Raw genomic sequence first — 24,392 nt, 5'->3', positions numbered from 1 at the left:
GATATATCTATACATTTTTAGCTTGGGCGGTAGTTTATTAATTTCTTTTTGTTTTGTTTTGTTTTATTTATTTATTTATTTTTTTCTTTCTTGATAATTTCCTAAAATGGCTATAATCCAAACAAGTGTGAAACTGTATATACATTTTTTCCCAAAAAGGTAAAAACTATAAACAAGCGATAGATAATTATTATTTTTTTTCATTTATAAAAAAAAAACAAAAAAAAAAAAAAAAAAAAAAAAAAAAAGCTTCGGACACTAAAAATATCACTGCACTGTCCGTTTCTTGATTTTAGACTGGGCAAGGAACGGACACATATAATAATGATCCAATTTAATAACAATAAAAAACAAAAAAGCCGTCGGGTGCATTTAAAAGTTATTTTGCCAAATACGTTTAAAATTAAATCAATCTTCCTGTTTTCATCCTTTTCAAAGTTATCACACCCTTTTCATCATCATTATAGGCAGCAGAAATCTTTCGCTGTTAAACGAAGTGTTCTTATTGTATGACACAACTTAGGGTGTATTTCCACCCTTATACATAAAACCACAATAAGAATCATTACAACGATTCAATTGAAACAAAAAAAAAGAAAAAGAAAATTATTAATAGGCTACGAAAGCCACATATAAGTGATGCTAAAGCCTAAAGTTAAAAATTAACAGTATTGGATAGTATTTTGCACCTTGTAAAAAAAATTAGATAAATTTAAAAGACAAAAATAAAAATAAAAAAAAAAAAAAAGAAATACTATTATTGTTAAAATGAATGTTCCAAACACCAACATTATAAATAGAGACAAAATCATAAATGGCAATGAGGTGAAGGAAGCAATACCATCTCACGAATTTCCACAATACAATCTTAACAGCTTGAAAAGGAAGCTCTACGTTAATGATACAAAATATTTTACGCAACACCCATCCATATTATATCTAATGCCATTATATTTTCAAATTTCTACCGACTCAGAAAAATCACAGAAATATATTAACAACTTTGTATCTGAAAGCAGTTGCGGTAATATATTAAGCGATGTGTATGCTGGTACTAGAAGCAGTGGAAATATCTTTACTGGACTTCCATTTGAGATCAAATTGAGAATAGTACGATATTTAAACCAGTACGATTTAATTATCTTAGCATCTATCTGTAAAAATTTCCATGCGGCTTGTATTATAGAATTGTATAATTCAATTATTGTAGATCAGAATTATTCGAATTTAACACATCACAGTCAAGCGCAAGGGTATCATCATGGCACGTATATTAAACAACCATACAGTTTTAATAAGCTTTTAGAAAATCTTCCGTTATATGGTCATTTGATTGAACACTTTCAGGTAATTAATTTACCAAGCAATTTGCGTTTAAAAAATGGTATTTGTTCATTAGATGCTGCGTTTAATAATGATATTTTGTATCACTTAGATCATGCAAAGACTATTAAGTTGCCTTTAGATGTTACTTTAAATATATTTGACTGTGGTTGTCATTATGTGCTAGGATACAGCGATGCTAATGAAGGATATGTTTATCCATTTTGGTCATTACAAAAATTAAGCTGCGGTAAGATAACTTTCATCAGCAATACCAGCGGTCATGATCATCATGTTAAACCATCAAGCTCACTGACTGTTCAAAGTTTGGAAAACTTGGAACTGACTAGTATGAAATCCTTTATATGTCTTATGCGCATTTACGAAAACAGTTTGTTTAAAACATTAAAACATCTAAAGTTAACTTTAACGGAAGAGAAATACAAGAATAATAGTGGTATTTTTGGCATTAAAAAAAACAGGAAAAATTTTTTTACACAATCGTTGGATTTTAATTTACTTGAGGCGTATAATGCTACTGTCGATAATAACAAGACTAATGCCACTATTAAAAATGATTTTCCAACAGTGGTTAAAATAAATAATAAAGAACTATATCTGAGTCATTTAGGTTGCAGTTATTATGAATTGCTTTTCTCCTTGCATAAAAGACCAAGCAATTTTACTAACTTGGAGACATTTGAATTGAATAACACATCAGTTTTACCCAATGACGCTAAATTTTTAAACAAAATATTGTCTTTGGATAAAATTAGAAAGCTCTCATTAAATAACATAAGGGAATATTGTTTGACTCCGTTAGTACATCTTGAACAATGTACTGACAATAGGTTTTTAAAAAAAATTAATTGGGATGCTATGAAAAATTTAACTATTTTAAAAATAAACATTCACGAGCCTTATTTTGATACCGTAGAATATGTTTTGGATAAAACACTGATATCTGCTGACGGAGGTTTAAGGGAATTGGATATTTCAATGAGATGGGATGGGTACAAAGAAAATAATATCTCTTGGAGCAATAGCAAATCAACAACTTTAGCCAAATCTATTATGCAACATCATTGCACACTAACGAAGTTGTCTTTAGAGATAATTGAAAACCAAGAGGATTATTATGAATTTGATAAATTCATTAACTTAGAAAAATTAGATGAGTTAAAGTTTTGGGAAGCTATGCAAAATTTAACTGGTTTAAAGATAGATAACAGGTCTTTTCCTAGTAACATTGGTACATCGAAAGCCCTTCTTCCTAATTTGCAGTATTTGCATTTGACAGGTAAATTTAGAGGTAATTCCACTGGATTTAATTTCGGGTTGATAAATACTAGGACAGATGATACTTTTTATGCAGAAACAAATTACTTTCGTAATTTATCTGTATCTTATTTCAAAAGATTTCCTTCATTGTCGTATATAAAATATGGGGGGAAATTGATTTTTAAAAAAAACAGTTCCGTCGATAGTACTACTGTGGATGATAATAATGGGAATATTTTAATGTATTCTGATTGGTTTGATGAGAAAATACGTATTTTTGTGTAGATGTGCATTTATACACCCCATTTCCTTAAATATTCTATAATATATCTATATATGTATTTATATATATTAGAGCTTATTAATAACGTTTTTTTTTTTTATTTTTTTTTTTTATTTTTGTAATTTAAATATCAAACGGTTATTATTATGTAAATTGACCAAGTTGCTAAATCATTTTTATGATGTGTATGTACACGTCTATGCGCTAATTTTTGAATAAAATATTATTCTGTAAAGCCATTTCTATAGAAATAGTCGGAGCCGGACTTTGGTTTTAAAAAGTGCTTAATATTTATACTGATAAGCCTTTTATTTTTTATTTTTTAGCCGAAGAAATTGTATAATCCTTTATCACCGGCACGTATTATTAGTTTAATTGTGAAATTGTTTTTTTTTTTTTTTTTTTTTTTTTTTTTTTTTTTACATTGTGTACTTTTTTATATACTTATATATTTATATATCCACATCTTACAAAAAAAAAATAATCTTACACGGTAATTTTAAGGAATAATAACTGGCTCAACAATTATGGTTGACAGTTGGTTAAAAAGCGTAAAATAATATCAAATTTCTTTACGTAATATACGTTATAGAAAGGATAAGCAGTTTTCTGAAGTGTTTAAAAAGGAGAGAATCGTACTTGTCTTTTAGTATACTATCAGTTAGGTTTTGTTTTTTTTTTTTTTAATCAGTAAATCAAAAAAAAAAAAAAAATTAAAGGGGGATAAGAAAAATTCTTCTAATCTAAAGCGTTAAGAACATCTTTTTTTTTTTTTTTTTTTTTTTTGTGGCATTGAAATAAAAAAGGAAGGGCGTTTATAATTTATCAATATTTTTTTTTTTTTGTTGTGTAATAAAAATAAGATGAATGAAGCTTTTTGATATCCGGTTGTTCCCTGAATGTGCACTTTGAGCATTTTAACATCTATTTTTAAAAATACACAGTAAAAAAAAAATACCCACATAAATACACAAATAGTCACAAGATATGAATCTGTGTCAGATTAACTCGTAGAACATTCTAGATTCCGACAAAAAATTGTTTTTTTCTCGTACTTTTTATGGATGGCAGCATATTTAATATCTGGGCATAACCATTTAAATTATGAAAAAATTGGTATTTCTTCAAAAAATTTCAAATCTGTAATACAAAATATTTTTCTTTAGTCCAAGCAAAAACAAAAACAAAAAAGAAAAAAAGCAATAAAAAAAAAAACCTAACGGTTTATTATCATTGCTATTATTAGCAGTAATCGAACCACATAAATAATACTGTGTATCAAATATTTAGTTATTAAACTTGATTTTTTGATTTTTTTATTTTTTTTTTTTTTTTTGCTCTTTTCACTTTTTTTTCCCTCTTTTTTTTTTCTTTTTTTTTCCAAGTTATAGTTAAATTATTTTAAATATAAAAATAACCTATAACGTGGATTGTGTTTTATTTTACTTTTTATTCATTTTACTTTTTTTCTTCTTTTTTTTTTTTTTTTTTCTTTTTCCTTTTCCTATAAAGACACATTTTAGCTTTATCTTTCATTAACTGGGTTATTACCGTGATTTTTATTTTTTTTTTTTTTTTCATTACTTTTTTACGAACCATTTAAAACCCCCCGTATTAAGCACAGATCTTTTATATACATATATTGCTCTAACTAGAAATTACTCTAAATCACTACATCGAACTTCCATTAATAAAAATAGGGAAGATACACAGATCGTGTCGTAGAAAACGGAATATTTGTATCTTAAAGAAGAACCCATACACCAGCATAACCATATTTCCAGTACAAATAAGACAATAGAACCTTTTATAGAAATAATAACAAAGAACAACAAAATTTTGTAAATAAGATCATTTTTACCTTTTTTTTTTTTTTTTTTTTTTTTTTTTCCTTCTTCTTCCTTCCCCTTTAATTATATATACATATTAAATAAAAAAAAAAAAGAAAAAAAAGAGAAGAAAGACCAAGGAATTTATCCCGAAAGCTATGGATAACGTCAATTTAACTACGCAGAAAAACCAATATGATTTGACCACCTTTAAGATATGTGTTTTCGGTGATGAAGGTGTAGGAAAATCCTCTTTAATTACCAAGTGGGTTTCCGACCCGCATCAACTGCATCATCATCATTCCATATTATCAAACCAATTTGAAGACAGTAGTGCTACTACCGTTGCTGCTGATTTTGCTAATGCCAATGAGATTAATAAATCCAACCTTTATAGTTATATTGAAGACGTTGCTTATGTGAATGTCAACTTGGATAATTTGGTTAATTCCCGCAGTTTTGAAGATTTCAAGGAATTAGCAAAACAAACTGAGGCAACAAAAACAAATGATACGACTGGCAGCCAAAACAATGGATCCTCTATTTCTTCGATATTAAAATTATTTCCTGACGCAAATAAAGATGTAATAAGCAAAGTACGAGTTAATTATGACCACAGCGTCCAAATCTTGCTATCGCAAATAGATATGTGTTCTTTGAACAGTTATTCTGAAATTAAAAGGTTACCAATAGAGGAGGCAAATGCTTTTGTGTTATTATTTGATTCTACTAATGAAAAAAGCTTGTTTGATTTGATAACCTATTACAATTATATCCTAGAAATTAAAAGACCTTCCAGCGATAAAAATGATGCGTTAAATATTTTTATTGCTGCTTCTAAGTGTGACGAGTATGTCAATAAAATGGTTGATGTCCATATTATTCATTGCTTAGAGAGAATGGGGTTGCATCCAAACAAATATATTGTGGGTCATGGTATTACCTCACAGCTAGATAATAATGATATTTGGAAGTATGATTACAATAGCGTTTCCCCAAGTAATGGTGTTTATTATGAAACCAGTGCTTTAAATACTGGTAACGAGGGTGAGCTGTTTGAAAGCGAAACCTTATTTTTTCAGGTGTTAAAAAAAATAGAATTAATGAAGAGATCTTTTATTAGAAATAATAAAAATCACATGCTGAAGCAGGAGGTTGGTGGTAAAACAGAAAATTTTAGAAGCGGTACGGGGAGAAAGGGGTCAACAACAACCACTACAACAACAACTACTACGACAACAACAACAAAGACAGACGATAATGACAATAATAATGGCATTAATAATGTTAAAAGGTCTGACGGTAATCCCAACTTAAAATCTTCCTTTAATGTTAGTAAAGATATTATGGAAAGTGCTAGTAATAATAAAAAAGAATCTACGACTTCTTCTGTGAATAAAAGAGGAGCGGATAACAGAGAAGAGGGGAAAGAAAAAAGTAACGAAAGGGAAGTAGAGAGGGAAAAGTATGAATCACAGAAAAAAATGATTAATACCAATGGAAACACTAATAGTGATCAACTCGATAACAAACTTGACAAGACCAGTAATAAGCTTAGTACATTTGAATCTAAGTTAATTGTTTCTACGTCCCTCAATGGAACATATACTGATACACCTTTAATTCATAAAAATGTTGTGACAACTAGAAATGTTAAAAATATAAATTCTGACAAGCCTCTGAAGGACAAAAATGTTAATAACACTAGCAAAAATAAAAAGGGGAAATCTCGTTCTTTTAGGAGCCCCACGATTAAAGTTTTTTCTAAAACCAGTGTTGAAAATAAATGTTGTATTATCATGTAATAACTGAATTATGGTAATCATATTACCTTGCATTGTATTTTATTTTATTCTTTTTTTTTTTATTGTTATATCATTATTATTGATTTGATTTTTTGTTGCTATTTATTGTCATTAATACGCATGCATATATATATATATATAGATAGAGTGTAAAAGAAATATAGATAAGTTTAATGTAAATTTATTCTTTTTATTTTGTCATCCTTTCATAGATTGGCTTCTGCCTTTTTTTCTTTTCCTAATAATTTACACTTCTGATTGAACATTAGAGTGAATTATATGTTTAAACATCACAAAGATTCTAAAATTAATTCTTCATTGCTTATAAATGTCTGTATATACATATTTGCTTACAGGATCGTGCTAAAAGTCAATTAGTAAAAAATGGGAAGGAGACATTAGTTTGACTCTTACCATTTTTTAATGCTAGCTAATTAGTTATAATTATTTATGCGATCCTTTCTTCTCCTTTACTGCCCTTCTGATTAGTTTTTTTTTGTAACCTATAAATATATCGAAACATTTATAAAAAAAAATATTGCCCTCTAATTGCTTCACAAGTAAAGTCTACTATTTATAAAAAGCTAAAAAAATATAATTCTATTAAAAATAGTACTTCTATTCATGCTCAAAACAGTAATTTTTCATTTGTGACTGTAATAATTGTTGACTGTTTTTTTTTTTTCCCACCTTTTTCTTTTGTAAGAAATATTATTTATCAGTGTTCTGAATGTCTTTTTAGATGCTACCTGGATGTATTCAGGCAATTATTCTACTTTCATTTAATTTTCTTTAAAAGATAATTGAAAAAAAATATAGTTCAATACCATACTTATTGGTGAAAAAAAAATTGTAATAAAACCATTTGCTTTTTTTTTTTTTTTTTTTTTTTTTTTTTCCTTTTGAGGAAAAACTATAGATATTAAACAGTTTAATCTTCAAAATAACAGTAAATGACTTATTCTAAGAATAATTATCGTTAAAGGTCACAAATATGTATCAAATAGCATTTTTATTTGTTATAATACCATTGTCCCAAAGTTTGAGTTTAAATGTTACTTAAAAACAGCATTCTTCATTTGTGACCAACATATACTTTATATTCATGGAAAAAATAAAAAAAAAAAATAAAATTATAAGTTTATTAAAGTGGAACCCATAGATCGTTAAGGAGTTCTAAAAATAGCATCTTATTCTAATGCAATATATTCCATTTTTCTATATGTTAAAGAATTATGATTATTTTTGGATTAGTAAGTTTTTGTTGGTCCAGCAGTATTATCTTTTGTGAATTCAAAACGTAATGGCTAATAAAGCAATAAAGAAAAAAGTTTAGCGGTCAAAATCTCTACTTTAAAGTTAAAATATGAACTTGGTCTGTGAAAAATGCTATTAGACAAATAGTAATGAAAGTATCTAAAAGTTTAAAGACTGACTTTGGACTGGTAATAATAATAAAACGAAATATACCAAAAAAAGTGGTCAACACCCTATGTTGAGCGTTATATTTAAACAATATTTTTATTCAGAGGAAATAGGTTCTGAACAGAGATTTTTTTTAAATCGGTGGGACGTTTCTTGATTGTTTGCTAAAACTGTATATAAACAGTGTTAATATTTTTCTTATTCTATTTCCAGAAATAATGGTTATTGCATAGCATTTTAATTTACTATTATTACGATCAGTATCTACAGTTTTTACCCATAAATAAGTACTTATACGTTGCCAAGACTATATTCTTTTTTTTTTTTTTTTTTTTAATATATATTTGTAATAAAAGAAAGAAATAAAGAACGAGGGAAAAAAAAAAAAAAAATAAAATAAAAGCTCTTAAATTAAACATAAAATTTTTAGTTATTTATTTGTTAAGACCTAGAAAAACCGGAAGGGACAAATGGAGTATCCCAACTTTATACGAAAACATGTGAGCGTTACAAATTTTATATATGAAACACAGTTAAATATTAATTTGTTATTGAGCATTGCTAAGCAACTGATAGTAATAAAATTAAAAGGTCTATCAATAATACAAGGTTTCGAATAGCGTACGTATATGTGTAGTATCCTTTTTGTTGCTGCTGTTTTTTTTTGTTTTTTTTTTTTATCAAAATTGCATTGTATTTATTTAAGGCTGCTTTAGTAGTTAAAAAAATCAAATCATATCTTTACATCTTTTGTTAAAAAAAAAAAAAAAAGAATAAAAAGAAAATTTAGCTAGCCAAAGTTACTTACCAAGCTTAGTACTGAGAAAAAAAACCCCCCAAAAGAAATAATTTAAAAAAAATATTCTATAAAACATATGCATATTTATATATTATTACATAAAAATATTCATTTTTGTTGTTTGAGAGAAAGGGCATTTGGGGTTAAAGTCGTTTAAGTGAAAGGGGGGATCAAATCCCTTTAATAATAATAATACATAGCTTTTATTAACATCCGCCGGCAAAAACACACAATACATTTACTTCAAAACAATAGTATTCGTGCACGTTTATATTAAAAAAAATAAAAAAAATAAAAAAAAAAAAAAATAAAACTCAAAAAATACAAAATAAATATTCAACCGTTATGTATTATATTTTTTGGCTTTGACAAAGATCTCAATCATCCCTTCTAATAAAGCCCAAAAATGCTATTTTAGGGCTTTACAGATAAATAAATATGACTGCTTGCGACAATTATATACACCCGTGCATTCTATTTAATTTCCAAAAATATTTATTTTTTTTTTAATTTTCATGTTATCTTATTCAAAATAGACTCATAAAACACATACTTGCTAATAAAAGAAAAAAAAAAAGAAATCACAAATTACTAAAAGAAAAAAAAAAGCGATGTATGGCGTTTAATTTTTATTATTTCCTTTTTTTTTTCTTTTAGAAAGAAAAAAATTACCTACAAATAAATTTTGTCTCTAAACAAAGTTAGAAAAGATATTTGATTGAAAACATTTATGAAAACATATCTTGCACCAATTCTTTTTATCTTAAAAAAATATTTTTTTCTTTTTTTTTTTTTTTTTTTTTTAATTTTTTTCTCTATCATACATCCAAATCCTCTGTCTTTTGCCATTCGTTTTTAGTTATTATTGTTAAGATTCATTAAAACATCATTATACTATCCCCCTGCCTTTCTATTTTTTTATAACCTTTTTTAATTTTTTATTTTCTTATAACCTTTTTCTATATTTCTATATTCTTTTATTAACATTTTGCTTCAAAAAATATAAAAGTACACATAAAACAAAGAGCACATAGTCCAAGATGGTATGTTACAAAGATTAATAGGATTAAAAACTAAATATATAAGACACTGGTCGAGGAAACATTAGAGAGATAAACAAGAACCAAATATTTGTTTCATTAGGGAAAAGGAAAAAAAAAAAAAAAAGAAAACAAGATGATAAGTTAGCATGCAGTTACTTAAGTATTGTGGGAAGTGATCTGTAAATTAATTGGGAGATGGGACTGAAAAGAATGTTTGATTATGATATACCATTGTCAGGAACTTTTGCACGCTTTATTTTGCCACCTAGTGGAAGCACTTTTTCAAATAAACGATGTAGATATTGTTATGTTCCTTTTATATATTATTATTGGATGAGTTCTGTCTTACTGAATGTTGCGCAATTGCATACATCTATTGATAGGCATGTTAAATGTGCTTTGATAAAGATTAGTTAGCAAATGTCTTACATTAGCTTTGCTATTGAAAGTGTTTGTATCAGTTTTGCGGCTCAACCTCTAAAATTAATATTTTATCTGCAGAAGGACATACATAGACTAGTTATCGATGATAAAAAAATGACAAAGTCGAGGCAATAATTTTTCTATTTTATGAATAGCTTGTATTAGAGGGACGTTTGAAGCACTTGAAATTTGTGGAGTCAAACTGTTTTTCTTTTATTTCTATGCTATGAAGAAATTTAGAAGTGTGTGAACTCCGTAATATTGAGGTCTGCGATTTGTGTAGATACTTCCCAAATAGTTACGAGATTGTGTTGTTCCATATGTTTTGCCTAAGTTGGATGGTCCGGATAAAAGCTTTTCCTGATAAAATGTATTGTTTTTTTTTCTCTCTCTATGTTTTCTAGCTAGTATTGAATAACAACCTAATTTCATTTTTACTAACTTTGATATTTAAAAATTGCGTTCAAATATTATTAATATATATTATGAGCAACTTATTTATGCGTTTTTACAGGTTTTAGTTCAAGATTTATTGCACCCAACCGCTGCTTCTGAAGCTAAGAAACACAAGTTAAAGACTTTGGTCCAAGCTCCAAGATCCTACTTCTTGGACGTTAAATGCCCAGGTTGTTTGAACATTACTACTGTTTTCTCTCACGCTCAAACTGCTGTTACCTGTGAATCCTGTTCCAAGGTTTTATGTCAACCAACTGGTGGTAAAGCTAGATTGACTGAAGGTACTTCTTTCAGAAGAAAGTAAAATAGCTAAAAGAAAAGAAGAGTGGCATCGACATATTGTATATGTATACGTATATAATGCAAGTTTTTTTTTTCCTCCTGAATAATTTACTACCAATATAAATTTAAATTTTTTTTTTTTATTAAATAAAGTCAATTATAAATTGAATTAAATAAAAACCAATGTATCTCTAATTATATACAATTTACTTTGTTTTTAAAATAGAGCACATACAAAAAAAAAAAAAAAAATGGTTTTTGCTCTGAGTTTTTTTTGTACTTATTCTTGTGCCGTGATGTAATGCAGCACATTTGGAAATGCGCTCTTATCAAAGTAACAAAGTTGATATATATTGAATATATAAAAGATATGCACTGGTCCCTTTTCACAATTATAGACAGTTAGAAATATATCTATACATACATTGAAGTATGGAAAAAAAAATTATGTATAAATGTGGCAAATAATATATTAAAGAAAGTTGTGTATATAAAATAGCTTCTATTTATAGGATGGAAAAGTTGAATGTACGATCATTTGATTGTTTTTATATACAGTAAAATTAATAATTTAATTGGGGGGGGAAAGAAAAAATACGACGCTCATATTGACCAAATAATAATGTCTACAGTGCAATCACTTTTGTTGCTGTAGTTTTAATGGCATGTCGGATAGCAATGAGTTATTAAACTTTTTGATTTTTTTACTACTGGCTTTTTCAAATTCTTTGCCGTGTTGTTCTGACAATAAATCAATAGTTCTTGCCATATTTTTAGAAACCCCTTCGATAGATTCGACACCATTTTTATTACTAATTGTAATGTCTTTTTCATTTTCCAATTTGCTAATGGCATTTTGCAATTTGATCTCATTCTCTTTTTCTAGTTTCATCTTTTGCTTTTTAAGTAACTTTTCCATTCTTTCAAACTTGGCTACATTTAGATTACTTACGCCTTTATATTTGGTTTTTGCATTTAATGCCCAAACATCACCTTTATTAGATTTACGAGCATCGTGGTAAGCTTGTTTAGAAAACGATTTTGGAATTGTCCATTTTTCTAAAAACCCAGACGGAGCACAAACATCCATTGTGACATGTCCCTTCATTTTAAGAGGATCATTTATAATTCTTGGCCATAATTCATAGTTATCATCACCAGTGTAGCCTACATCAAACTTTTTTTTATCCAACAATTCTTGGGAATTTTTCTGTGCTATTCTTGCCTCGACAATTTTGTTAATTGTAGCCTGATCGTTTAGTGTTCTTTCCACTATCAAGTAGGAGTAGTTCAAAACTTCAGAATCCTTACAATTTTCCCTGCCAGAACCAGGTTTCGACTCGCCAATGCCCTTTTCTTGCCATTCAGATGACAATATTTTGCCTCTTTTCAACTCAATGCTGAATTTTGGCCTTTGAACGATTTTTTGAAAATTGCAAAATTTCAAGTTTTTCCCGATAGAATAACCATAGTACTGTGGTTTTCCAACTTGTAAGGGACATTTGCGATGATGAGAACATGGTGCTAAAATTTTTAAGTGAAAATCAATATTATTAGCATCTTCATTATCTGGCTCTATCAAATTTTCTTCCAATGCAGATTCAAATTTTAAATCAGTTTCTTTTATTTCGCCAAATTTTTTATTAATGTCTGCTAATAATGAATTCCCATCTTTATCATTTTTTTCTACTGCATCATATAATGATGAATTCTTTGGTTTATTTATGGAGCCTCTGAGCCATGGCCTAGGGATTTTCCCATGCTCGTTAGGGTAGCTTTCGGGTCTGATCATAACTTGTCTTGCTCTGGCAATAATTTCAAACCCTAGGGGATTACCCCTTTCAATTATAATTAAATGACCTCCAGGAGCCAATAAACTTAAATAGTGTTCCAAATTATCTTCTACTTGATATGGAAATTTTTCCTCATTTTTTAAAAGTTGATGAGTTAAAATTATTAAATCATATTGGTTTGGCACACCTGGAACAGAATCCTTTAAAATTGTATTTATTTTTATTTGTTTAGTTTTAACTACACCTACCAAATCACCATCATCTTCTTTTTCTTCTTCGTCAATAGTACTGTGCTCTCTGGCAAATGCCGATTCTGTTTCTGCATCTTTTAGTGATCTTGTAGCTTTCTCTTCGTACAATAAATCATCAGGTATTTCATTCAATTGTCTGCTCAAAATAATTTTTGCTCTTTTAATCATTTCACTGTGACTTAAAATTACTGCTTCCTTCTTAGAGGGTCTATATTCTTTCCCCATCAAATCATTCAAGGCAACGATCCCTGTTGCCGGACCATATCCAACATCCAAAACAGATTTTGGGTTAAAATTGGGTACCTTTTTCTTTAGTTCGTATAAAGACTGGTAAATACTGGCATAATTTTGTAAAAAGATAGATGCAATATGAGCGTCGACTTCAACTAAGCTTTTTGCTGGTCTATGTAGATTTTTTTCTTGTAGCTCGATAAAATAATTTGCTGCAGACCTTCTTAAATGGTTGGGGACATGTACTTTTAGAATACTGTTGTTTATAGCGTTAGCCACTATTGGATTCAATTTAATTTGTCCAGTTAAAGTATTTTTACCTAGGAGCGTTTTGGGATGCAAACGCGATGCAATAGAATTTTTTGGAGCTGAGAGTTGATATTTTTGAAAAAGATCATCTTGTTTAATAACTTTAATTTTTCCTGAATCAGTGGTTGTATCTGGAACTATTTCACCCAAACTTTTTTTTGGGAAACCATTAACATCGTTTGACCGAAATGTGGTATGTTTGAAATCGCTGGAATATCTTTTATAAATATTGCTTACTATTAGAGAGCTAGTTTTATTTCTTAACATTTATTTATTTATTTATTGCTATAACCAATTTTTCTTTTACGGACTTTGTCTTATTATTCAAAGTTATTTATAAAGCTTTAAAGTCACGAATGTAGCATAGGTAAGTTTTGTAAACTATCATCGATGTTTTCTTTTTTTTATCTTGCCGTATGAAAAATGAATGAAAAAAAAAAAAATCTTTTCTTTTCTTTTCTTTTTCTTTTTTTCTTTTTTTTCTTTTTCTTTTTCTTTTTTTCCTGTAAATCACAAGTAAATCATAAATGTTCGTTTATTAAAATAATAAAAAAACTTTTCTATTCTAAATGTCGTTATTCTCCAAGATGATAATATTAAAAAGCAATAAACCAATACAAATATAATCTAAACTTCGTTTTCACTAAAAGGGATAGAGTGTGTGTGTGTATATATTTGAGCTTCTTTTTTTTTTTTTTTTTTTTTTTATTACTCACATTTATGGTAAAAAAAAATGTCTGGTAAAGTCACAAATATGATAATAGCTATTGCAAACGATTTAGATGTCAACATTAAATTATTGCTTGGTATAATAATTCCAATATTTGTAGTTATAATTACCTCAGTATTGTTTAAAAGCGGAATATTTTTAAATAGTGGTTTTATTGCCAACAGTAGCAGTTCCACCTCAGGCCCTGTTTTTATTGTGGCCGGTCCAAGTAACAGCGGTAAAACCTCCTTTTTAACCAGATTACGTGAACCCAATAATACTAAGTTTCAAACAGTTACTACACAGGAATACAGTGTTCTTAGAAATTATAGAAATGCTAACAACTTGACAAAAAAGAAAGTTTGCAATATTATCGATTTTCCTGGTCATATAAGATTACGATATCAATTGTTAAATTATTTTAAAAACACATTGAAAAATAAAAGTAATATCAGGGGTGTGGTTTTTTTCATGGATTCAACAGTCAACGCTGAACAAATGGTATATACTGCCGAATGTTTACTAGATATCCTGAATATCACTGAAAAAAATGGAATTGATGTTTTAGTTGCTTGTAACAAATCAGATCTGTTTGCCTCTAGACCAAGTTTGAAAATCAAAGAACAATTAGAAAAAAATTTAAAGGAAATCATAAATAGGAAAAAAAAAAGTGTTGGTGAAAAAAACAGTACTTTTGATAATACTGATGATGGTAATGATAATAATGGTATTGGTAACTCTTTAGAAGTTATTATGGAGCAGCTAGGTTCTGATCCCAAATTTGATAGATTAGAATCTGAAATTGTTTTCAAAAATGGTAGTGTAGTTAATAAGAACATAGATGACTGGCTAGAATGGATGGATGAAAAGTTGTAAAACAAAATTCCCAGTCTTTATGTGATAGAAATATATATATATATATATATATATATATTTTTTTTTTTAAAAAAAAGCTATATTTTCTATCCAGTTAGCTGTACAAATAAGTTGGCATTTTTTCTGTTACGTCTATTAAAAATAAAAAAAAAACAAATTGCTTATACGTGTAATGATTCAATTTATTTATTTGTAAGGTATCTAACTTTGAGTAATTAATAAATAACCTAAAAACGTTACTACTATAAGTGACCCGCCTAGTACTATAGCAATTGGCAGATAAACGGCGTAAATACTTGGAATTGGAAACAAGCTATTTACCAAATGATAAGACTTTAAATCAAAAATAGGTAAGAATAGCCATACTAAATAGTATGTAAAAAACGCCGTTATAATAAGTATTTTGGTGTTCATAGTGAGTAGTATTTGTTTTTGTATGATTTCTTGGAACTTGTGAGTATTATTTTTATAATTTTTATTTTTTTTTTTTTTTTTTTCCTTTTAAAAGAATTTAAAAAATAATTTAAAAAAAAAAAAAAAAGTAGTTTAGATTATCTTTATTGCATACAACTTATTTTGTTTTACATACAGGCAAGAAATCATGTCGTAATATGAAACCAAGTAAACATATATTACAACCAACATACAGGAAATCTCCGTAATGGAAATTACCTTAATAGGAAGTCTCCGCAATGGAAATTACCTTAATAGGAAGTCTCCGCAATGGAAATTACCTTAATAGGAAGTCTCCGCAATGGAAATTACCTTAATAGGAAGTCTCCGTAATGGAAATCACTTCTACAGGAAAACACCGTAACCAAGATGCCGCCTAAGGAACAACAACGAAATGTTGGAAAAGATTAATATGAACGTCAAATATAAATGTGAAAATAAATCATATATAAAGAGATGATTTATTATCAAGTTATTCATCAAAAGTATTTAAGTTATAGTTTTAAATAAATCTTTATTATATATATTATTATATGTAAAGACCGAAATAAAACAAGAAATTAATTACCATAATCCGAACCCGTAATTATTACGACTAATCCTGAGTTACGCTTACGATAAATCATAACATTTGCTCGCATGGCGTAATGGCAACGCGTCTGACTTCTAATCAGAAGATTCTGGGTTCGACCCCCAGTGTGAGTGTTTTTTTTGTATATTTTTATTTTTATTTCTATTAAAAAATAGAAATATGTGCGGGTAACATATATATATAATTTTCTTTTGGTTTTTTTTTTTTTTTTTTTTTGTTTTTTGTTAAAAAAATTTTTTTTTTTTTCTTTTTCATTTGTTTACATTAAACCAAAAGCTTTCTTTACACTCATTTGATAATATGCATACATTTCTTTTAAGTTAATGTTCTTTTTTTTTTTTTTTTTTTTTTTCTGATATAAATATGCATTTTAATTAGAAATAAAAAATAAAGCTAAATATCAACCACAAAAACTACCATGTATTGGGGACTTGATAAATTTGAAGAATTATATCTATCAATTCAAAATAATGATCCTAATTACCCTTTATTTCAAAAACTATTGCCTGATCTTATTAATTTAAGTCTAAATAATTTCCCCAAATCAACCTCTAGTAGACAAAGCCTAGAATCTACTAAAAAGGTTACCATAGCTGAAGATGACGCCATTTATGAAGTTAACGAAGAATTCGTAGTTGCTGTTATTACTTTGTCCGATGAATTAAACATTGATGAATTGGTTATGGCTCAATTAATGTTATTAAATTCTGACATTAAAGAAAGTTCGAATAACACTTTGAAATTATTAAAGCAATCAAAAATTAATTACTATTTACGGAAACAATATATTCTACAAATTGTCTCGTATTTATTAAATACTGCCAAGGATAAGGATGATTTGATTAGTTTATTTGGCAACGAATCTAATTTGCAAAAATTTGTGAATAACATTATACCTTCTTTTCAATCTATACACAAAGAATTGAAAGACATTCAAGAATTAGTCAACAAGTATCAAATTTTGGATCAATATAATATTTTTCAACAACGTAATGTACAATTTAGAAGAGACTTCTTGACCACAGAGTATGATTTATTAGGTCAAATTTTATTTGGATTGATATCCCAAGGTTTGTTTACAGGTACAAATGGTATTACCAATGTTGAAAACTTATTGACTCATATTACTTCCGAATTGGAATCAAATGATTATTTTGGTTTATTTTACTTACCCTCTTTGTTAAAAATAGTATCTAATTTGGATTCAATGTCAGATTCTTCAATTAAAACACTGTATACCTCATTAATGGAGTCTTTAAGATCTGATGAAAAATTGTACACAAAGCCCTTAAAAGTTGTATTTATTTTTGCCTTTTTAACATATTTTATAAGTTGGTGTAAAGAATCACCAGATGAAAGGGCTAAAATTTTTGATTTTCAAAATAGTGTAGATAAGCCCATGTGCGATTTAGTAAATTTGGGAGCCATTGAAATTTTGATGTCATATGCAGCTGAAACTACCAAAATATCTGATTCCGATTTAGAGTTGTTTTATGACATTAGATCCCTATTAGAAAAACACTTTCCTAAATTATTTCCCATACAATTAACTGAACCTAATGCTGATACGTATACTAATACTAATAATATCGGTAATACAAACATTATTAACAACAACAATATTAATAATACAAATACTGTTAACAATATTAATAATAATATTAATAATAATAATAATTATATTAACAATAATAATAATAATAATAATAATAATAATAATAATAATAATAATAATGCCGATATTACTGAGTGTTCGTTATCTAACGAATTAAATCAATTATTTTTACCCACGTTTCATGGTTTCTTACAAGAATTTATTGCCAATTGTGCATTTCTATTGACTAAAATTAAAGATGCTGAAGAAGATTCATTATTAAGTAGTAGCGATCGTGTACTATTATTGGATGATATTACTGAAAAAGCAGATTTGGAAAGATTTTTCGTTACTGTTTATTACTTTTATAAAAATAGACCTGATTTAGCTAGCGTTTTCTGGTCAGATAAAGAGTCGAGTTCGTATGGTTTTATTGAATGGGCTTCTAAATGTAATGATATTTTAATGAAATCTTGTTATAACTTAATGATTTCTGCCTTAAGTGACGGTGAAGAAAATTCCACTAATGTTTTCCATTTTGTCAATATAAACAACAATAATTTTACGTGGGATTCTATCGCGACTTGCATCAGCGAGTATATTTTGAAAATATCCAATTGGGAAATCAAGCAACAGCAACAACAAAAATTAAAATATGAAACACTAAATAACAATAACAATAATAACAACAATTTGAATAGCATTGGCTCCAGCTATGTTAATGGTATCATTAATGAAGAGACTATCAATGAAAACGATGAGTTGAGTGAGGAAGTAGTTATTTATTTATCATCGTTATTCACCTTAATAAGTTCAATCTCTGCTGAGTTGCCCCCAGAACATAAAAACCAGCTTTTTAACTTATTTCCTAACGTTTTATTCGAGTTTTTAAAGTTAAATACTCCGTTAGTTGGAGCTGCATTGGAAACTTTGACGTCATTGGTTCCAGAAGATGAAAATCAAAAGTCATCTCTTTGGAATTCTTTGGACAAATGGATTTTCCACTCCAATTATAACAATTTACCCACCACTAGTAACACAAATGTCACCATGGCTACTAATTTAACCACAAATGTTACAACGGTCAATGCTGTTTGTGCAACTCGTGTTTCTGTTACTCAGAAAAATTTTTTTATAAGTTCCTTAACAAACTTTAAAGACATTTTGGGGTTTTTAAAGTTGTTTAGCAAGTTAATAGCGCCATCTGAATTGAATTCGCAAGGTTTTGTTCCCTTTGGAAAATTACTTGTTCCCATCGCCTTTGGTACGGAAAATAGAATCCAAGTTAATATAGCCCCATACTTAGAGTATATCATCAATGACGTACTCGCCAATTCAGTTAAAATAATCAATCAAAGAGAAAAACATGCTCTGCAAGATCTGGTGTATGACATAATTCTGAGTTGTTTGTCGTCTTTTGATTATACAGTAATTCTAAATTCCGTATTTTCGATTGGTACCAATTTGGATTCTTTAGTTCCACAACAAAACTTTATTGATTATATAATGGAATCTCCTATGGGATTCATCCTAAATTTTTTGTTTGACGAACCAGTTTACAAAATCATTTTCCAAAGCATTTCATGCGGATATGACACCTTGTTAGAAACATTGAACTCTCAACGCAAGGGGCAAAAAATAGCTATATTATGCGATAAGAGTTTACAAATTTTAGACAAGATATTCACTTTACAAGATACATTTATTGACGAAATTTATCCCTTAATTAAACGCCAAAGCAGATCCTCCAGCATATACTACGTTCCAAGATCGATCGGGTTGCATGGTTTGCGTAATTTCTTTGACGCTATTTTGTTCAATTTACCACTAATTGCTCAAATTGCATTGTATGTCGGCGTTGATAATTTTTCAATAGCCTCCACTTCAATATCCCTTTTAAATAGGATAACAGTTTTCAATTCAAACAAGAGTATCGTATTAAGCACATTAGATTCAATTGACGAAAGTTCTCGTATAAAACAATGTTTTATTGATCAGTTAAATGGGTCAATTGTAGATAAGAATGATTTTGCCTTAAAGCTACAAATCATAAACTTCATCAAAAATAATTTAAGTTCCAGTAGTACACCAACCGTATCCCATTTCATTTTGGGTTTTCAAATTACTCCCATACTTTCTATTGGTTCTCCGGAACTAAGTACTTATATTGCTTCTGATTCCTCTGTTTTAAAGACTTTGATAACAATTATACTAGATTCTTTGGCCTTTATTAACAAAAATTCTATAGACTACTATCCAATAAAATTAGCTTCAGAAGCTTTTTCTATTATTTCGAAATTATGCAGTAATAACTTAACTGGTCAAATGACTTTAAAAGCTTTAGATGATGAAACTTTTTTTGAAAAGTTGTTAGAACTGGGTATTAGCATTGATATTTATACAAAATGGAATGGCCATACTTTAGAAAGTCTAACACAATCAGCAATGTCTTTTGAAACTTTATTATCGTTTCTAACCTTCAGGTGCTATTTATTATCATATTTTTCTTTAGAGATACATAGGTTAAACGGTACAGACAAAGGTGAAAAATATGTTACTGGTTTAACTACAAGTCTGGTTTTGAGATCTCCTAAAATATTTTCTTATCTGGATACAATTAGGTATTTGAGCAATATTTTTAATACCACAAGCATTATTACCAATTCTGAAGAATCTTTGAAAAAACTATCTTTATATAAAACCGGTATTGATATGAGCTGTATCTTAAAAATGTTAACTCATCTGGAGGTTTTGGACTCAAGTTCTAATAGTATTTTTGATTTCAGCTCATTGGATGCTTTGTTGGATTTAAGAAGTGATTGGTTGGCCAAAACTAAAGGTACCGCTGTTGACTTAACTCAGAAGCAAGTTGAATGCAATTTGATTAAAAATTATATTAGTACAGTGCGTGTGGTAGAAGAATTTAACACGGTTCATTTATCTGTGTTACATTCTTGGGTTCAACTAGTTCAAGTTATGGTTACTGAGAATCCTTTGTCCCCAATTTTCAGATCTAATTTTATAATGGAAATTTTCGAAGCCATAATTCCAAAAGTTGCTGATTTTGTTGACAGTAACATTGAATATACAGAAGAGTTAGTATCTTTATGTGTTTTCTTATACGACTTGTATGATAAAGATCGTAAATTGCTTAATGACGCGTCGACAAGTATTGATAGAAAATTATATTCATTATTTCAGACATGCATCTATGGCATCGTATCCCCATTATCCACGTTGTCTCTAAGATCTGATTTTTATGTTATGTGTACTAAATTTATTTCCAATCTGTTGAAACAAAATAAACAAGGGTTGTCACTGGCCAAAGAAATTTTGTATGAAATGAAAATGTCAAGTGAAAATTTGGTTCAAGTAGTGGGTTCAGATGCTCTTTGCGGTGAAGGTTCTCACAGAATTACTAGTATTTTATTTTTAAACTCATTAGTACAATTGGCTAGTTTGGGTAAAGTTAATTTTGTTTTAGAAAACTTGTCGAGGAGTAATATGCTCTTATTGATTATCCGATCATTAAAGGCAACGGATGAATTATTATATGCAACAAATGAAAATATTTCTGTCGATAGATTATTGTATGAATTAACCGCTTTCAAAACAACAATGAACTTTTTGATTCGTATCGCGGAAACCAAGGCTGGTGCTCAAGAATTGATTCAAAATGAAGTCTTTAAAATTATATCATCCTGTGAATTCTTACAGTTGGATCCTGATTTGGGTTTAGAATTGGTTTTTAATGAACTGTTTAACAATGGTGTTCCGTATGTTGAAATTAAATTAAACCTTGATAAACCTTTAACTGTTAAAGGGCCAGAAGAAAGTAATACTATTTCCCTATTTGAATTATTTGTTCCGGTATTTCAATTATTGACTGCCATCGTTTTGAGTATGGGTAGTGAAAATAAATATTGTTTGAAAAGTGTAAGAAAATTGTTATACAGATTCCGTAAATTAGTTCAAGGTGTGGTGAAGAAAGATGCTTTGATTGAAAGTGGAGATTATGTTTTGACTGAAAAAAATACTGCACAGGGCCTACAAGAATTACTTGAGTTGATTGTTCTATTGTGTACATTGACTGGTTATGTTGGTGAGGATTCATAGATGGAAAAAGCTATATATACATATATATTTAATTTTGTAGTTAAGATAATTGTACATTTACTTCTCTTCTAACATAAATACGTATTGTTAAACCAAGTTTGTTAGCCAGTGCCAATTTTTTCCCAAAAAAAAAAAAAAAAGAAAGGAAAATAAAAATGCTTATAATCTATATACGTTATACTATTACTTAAATAAAAAAAAATTAAGCACAATCATAAGTCGGATAGCCAACTGATACCAATTTATTTATTAAATGCTTTTAATTTGGATTCTAAAACATTAGAATTTGTATCTAGGGCTCTTAAAGCCTTAAGGTGCGAATTTAACAATTTAATAATTTCTGTTGATTCTTCCTGGTTAGAAGAATTAATATTGGAAACTTTATTAAATTTGTCGCTTACTTCATTGATTTGTTCAATTAGTGAGGAAAGATTAGTTGATAAAGTATCTAGGTTTTCATCTAATTGCAGAGCAGTCTGGTAAGCTTGTTTTCTCCTTTCATCATCAGTGCCCGTTGTATTAGAATCGGTGGTGGTGGTGGTAGTGGTGGTGGTAGTAGGCAATGATAAATCAGATAATAGGGATGAAGTTCTGTTCTCAAAATTATCTAAAGTTATTGCTAAATCTGCTTGTTGTCTTTCAATATATTGTAATGATTGTTCAACCTTATTTTGAGTTTGTTCTGCCAATAAAGTGTTAGAATATAATTTACTTATTTGATCGGCGCCTTGAACTAAAACCTGGTCCCATTCATTAACTCTTTTGGTGTACTCCTCAAAATGAGCAGACGAAGTGGATAGTTGAGAAGACCATCTAGAAACTAAATCATCTAGTGTTTTATTGTCTAACGTAATTGGTGGAACATCAACTGTTTTTGTTTTGGTAGAAGGTAAATTGACCTCTTTAGGACCATTCTTATTGTCGGTCATATTATTTGCAGAATTAGAATTCATATTAGCAATAGGAGCATTTTCTTTCTTATTGTTATCATTAGATATGTTGCTGCTATTAGTGGCACCGCCAAATGAAAAAGCTGGTTTTGTTGTTGAGCTATCTTTCTTGTCATCGGTTTTGGCAGTATTAGTGGCTCCACCAAACGAAAAAGCTGGTTTTGTTGTTGAGCTATCTTTCTTGTCATCGGTTTTGGCAGTAGTAGTGGCACCGCCAAATGAAAAAGTTGGTTTCGTTGCTGCTCCATCTTTCTTGTCCTCGGAATTTGTAGTATTAGTAGCACCACCAAATGAAAACAATGGCTTGTCCTTTTTTTCTTCAGTTTTGGCAGCACCAAATGAAAAAGCTGGTGTTGTTGTTGGAGCATCCTTCTTGTCATCGGTTTTGGCAGTAGCAGTGGCACCGCCAAATGAAAAAGCTGCTGTTGTTGTTGAGCCATCCTTCTTGTCCTCAGAATTTGCAGTATTAGTAGCTCCACCAAACGAAAAAGCTGGTTTTGTTGTTGAGCTATCTTTCTTGCCATCGGTTTTGGTAGCATTAGTAGCACCACCAAATGAAAATGTTGGTTTGTCCTTTTTTTCTTCGGTCGTAGTAGCACCAAATGAAAAAGCTGGTTTTGTATCATCCTTTTGTTCTCCAGTCTTGGTCGCGATAGCATTAGTAGTAGCGCCAAATGAAAACGCCGGTTTATTTGTTAAGGAAGTAGTTGTAGCATTACCCAAGGAAAACACCGGTGCTTTGGTTTCCGTAACGGTGTTCGGATTAGTACCAAATGAAACCGCAGGTTTACCATCCTTTTTTTCAGTGGATTCAGTACCGAATGAAAACTGAGGTTTAGAAGTGGCACTTTCCGTTGCCCCAGAATTATTTGTAAGACTCAAATTGTTGTCTGATGAAAAAAAGGCATTCTTCGTTTCACCGGTATTAGCATCGGCTCCATTAAAAGCCGTTGGTTTGGCAGTCTCGGTAGATTGTGTATTATTGTTTAATACAGAGCCAGCTGAAGCATTTGAAGAAGGAGCGGTTTTACTTGTAACAGTAGTGCCTGCACCAAAGATTGGTAGCTTATTTTCGGTGTTTGTTGTCGAAATGGTATTAGAGTTATTAATTCCAAAAGAAAGTCCTGGTTTATCACCGGTATTTGATCCGAAACCGAAAGTAGGTTTTTCAGAAGCACCATTGGATGTAGCACTATTTAGGCCACCAAATGTAAAGGGGGTTTTCACATCATTACCATTGGAAGAATTTGCCGTTGGATTTATACTATTAGCACCACCAAAGGAAAAAGTCTGTGTGGAACCAGATTGGCCAAATAGTGGTTTGGAGGCAGTTGTAGCAGATTGACCAAAGGCAGGTAATGTACTATTAGTACCACTATTATTTTTGTCGTTTAATCCAAATGAAAATGAAGGCGCAGTTGAGTTACCACTAGATGTTCCCGTCTGGCCAAATGAAAAAGTACCTTTGTTATTATCGTTATTATTATTATTATTATTGTTTGGTTGGTTAAGATTAAAAGTAAAAGGAGACCCACTCATTACTCCAAAGTTATTATGTATAAGTTGTTT

The 24,392-nt window shown here is 29.1% G+C and overlaps 8 protein-coding genes and 1 non-coding gene across 9 annotated transcripts; 6 read left to right on the top strand and 3 right to left on the bottom strand.

Moving 5' to 3' along the window:
* Positions 1-768: 768 nt before the first annotated feature.
* SCDLUD_004823 (F-box protein) lies at positions 769-2,889 on the top strand (the record flags this gene model as incomplete). The annotated part of the gene is made up of 1 exon (XM_046076792.1): positions 769-2,889. The coding sequence occupies one exon, from the start codon at positions 769-771 to the stop codon at positions 2,887-2,889; it is 2,121 nt and encodes a 706-aa protein (XP_045933313.1).
* Positions 2,890-4,874: 1,985 nt separating this feature from the next.
* On the top strand, positions 4,875-6,521 carry SCDLUD_004822 (uncharacterized protein; the record flags this gene model as incomplete). Its single annotated transcript, XM_046079681.1, has 1 exon — positions 4,875-6,521. The coding sequence occupies one exon, from the start codon at positions 4,875-4,877 to the stop codon at positions 6,519-6,521; it is 1,647 nt and encodes a 548-aa protein (XP_045933312.1).
* Positions 6,522-10,724: 4,203 nt separating this feature from the next.
* Positions 10,725-10,971, top strand: SCDLUD_004821 (40S ribosomal protein eS27; the record flags this gene model as incomplete). Its single annotated transcript, XM_046079680.1, has 1 exon — positions 10,725-10,971. A coding segment is annotated over one exon (246 nt), but the record flags the coding sequence as incomplete, so codon positions are not given.
* A 615-nt stretch (positions 10,972-11,586) lies between these two features.
* RSM22 (tRNA methyltransferase RSM22) lies at positions 11,587-13,800 on the bottom strand (the record flags this gene model as incomplete). The annotated part of the gene is made up of 1 exon (XM_046079679.1): positions 11,587-13,800. One exon carries the CDS (start codon positions 13,798-13,800, stop codon positions 11,587-11,589), a length of 2,214 nt encoding a protein of 737 aa, XP_045933310.1.
* A 466-nt stretch (positions 13,801-14,266) lies between these two features.
* On the top strand, positions 14,267-15,118 carry SRP102 (Signal recognition particle receptor subunit beta; the record flags this gene model as incomplete). The annotated part of the gene is made up of 1 exon (XM_046079678.1): positions 14,267-15,118. One exon carries the CDS (start codon positions 14,267-14,269, stop codon positions 15,116-15,118), a length of 852 nt encoding a protein of 283 aa, XP_045933309.1.
* Positions 15,119-15,319: 201 nt separating this feature from the next.
* On the bottom strand, positions 15,320-15,532 carry SCDLUD_004818 (uncharacterized protein; the record flags this gene model as incomplete). Its single annotated transcript, XM_046076937.1, has 1 exon — positions 15,320-15,532. One exon carries the CDS (start codon positions 15,530-15,532, stop codon positions 15,320-15,322), a length of 213 nt encoding a protein of 70 aa, XP_045933308.1.
* Positions 15,533-16,204: 672 nt separating this feature from the next.
* SCDLUD_004817 lies at positions 16,205-16,276 on the top strand. Its single transcript has one exon. It is a non-coding gene; the product is annotated as a tRNA-Arg (tRNA).
* A 305-nt stretch (positions 16,277-16,581) lies between these two features.
* Positions 16,582-21,873, top strand: NUP192 (Nup192p; the record flags this gene model as incomplete). Its single annotated transcript, XM_046079677.1, has 1 exon — positions 16,582-21,873. The coding sequence occupies one exon, from the start codon at positions 16,582-16,584 to the stop codon at positions 21,871-21,873; it is 5,292 nt and encodes a 1,763-aa protein (XP_045933307.1).
* A 242-nt stretch (positions 21,874-22,115) lies between these two features.
* NSP1 (FG-nucleoporin NSP1) lies at positions 22,116-24,362 on the bottom strand (the record flags this gene model as incomplete). Its single annotated transcript, XM_046079676.1, has 1 exon — positions 22,116-24,362. The coding sequence occupies one exon, from the start codon at positions 24,360-24,362 to the stop codon at positions 22,116-22,118; it is 2,247 nt and encodes a 748-aa protein (XP_045933306.1).
* Between the last annotated feature and the right edge of the window lie 30 nt (positions 24,363-24,392).

The sequence above is a fragment of the Saccharomycodes ludwigii genome, chromosome VI, assembly GCF_020623625.1.
Source record: "Saccharomycodes ludwigii strain NBRC 1722 chromosome VI, whole genome shotgun sequence".
NCBI classification, from domain to species: Eukaryota; Fungi; Ascomycota; class Saccharomycetes; order Saccharomycodales; family Saccharomycodaceae; genus Saccharomycodes; species Saccharomycodes ludwigii.
This window is presented reverse-complemented; position numbering and strand designations above follow the sequence as displayed.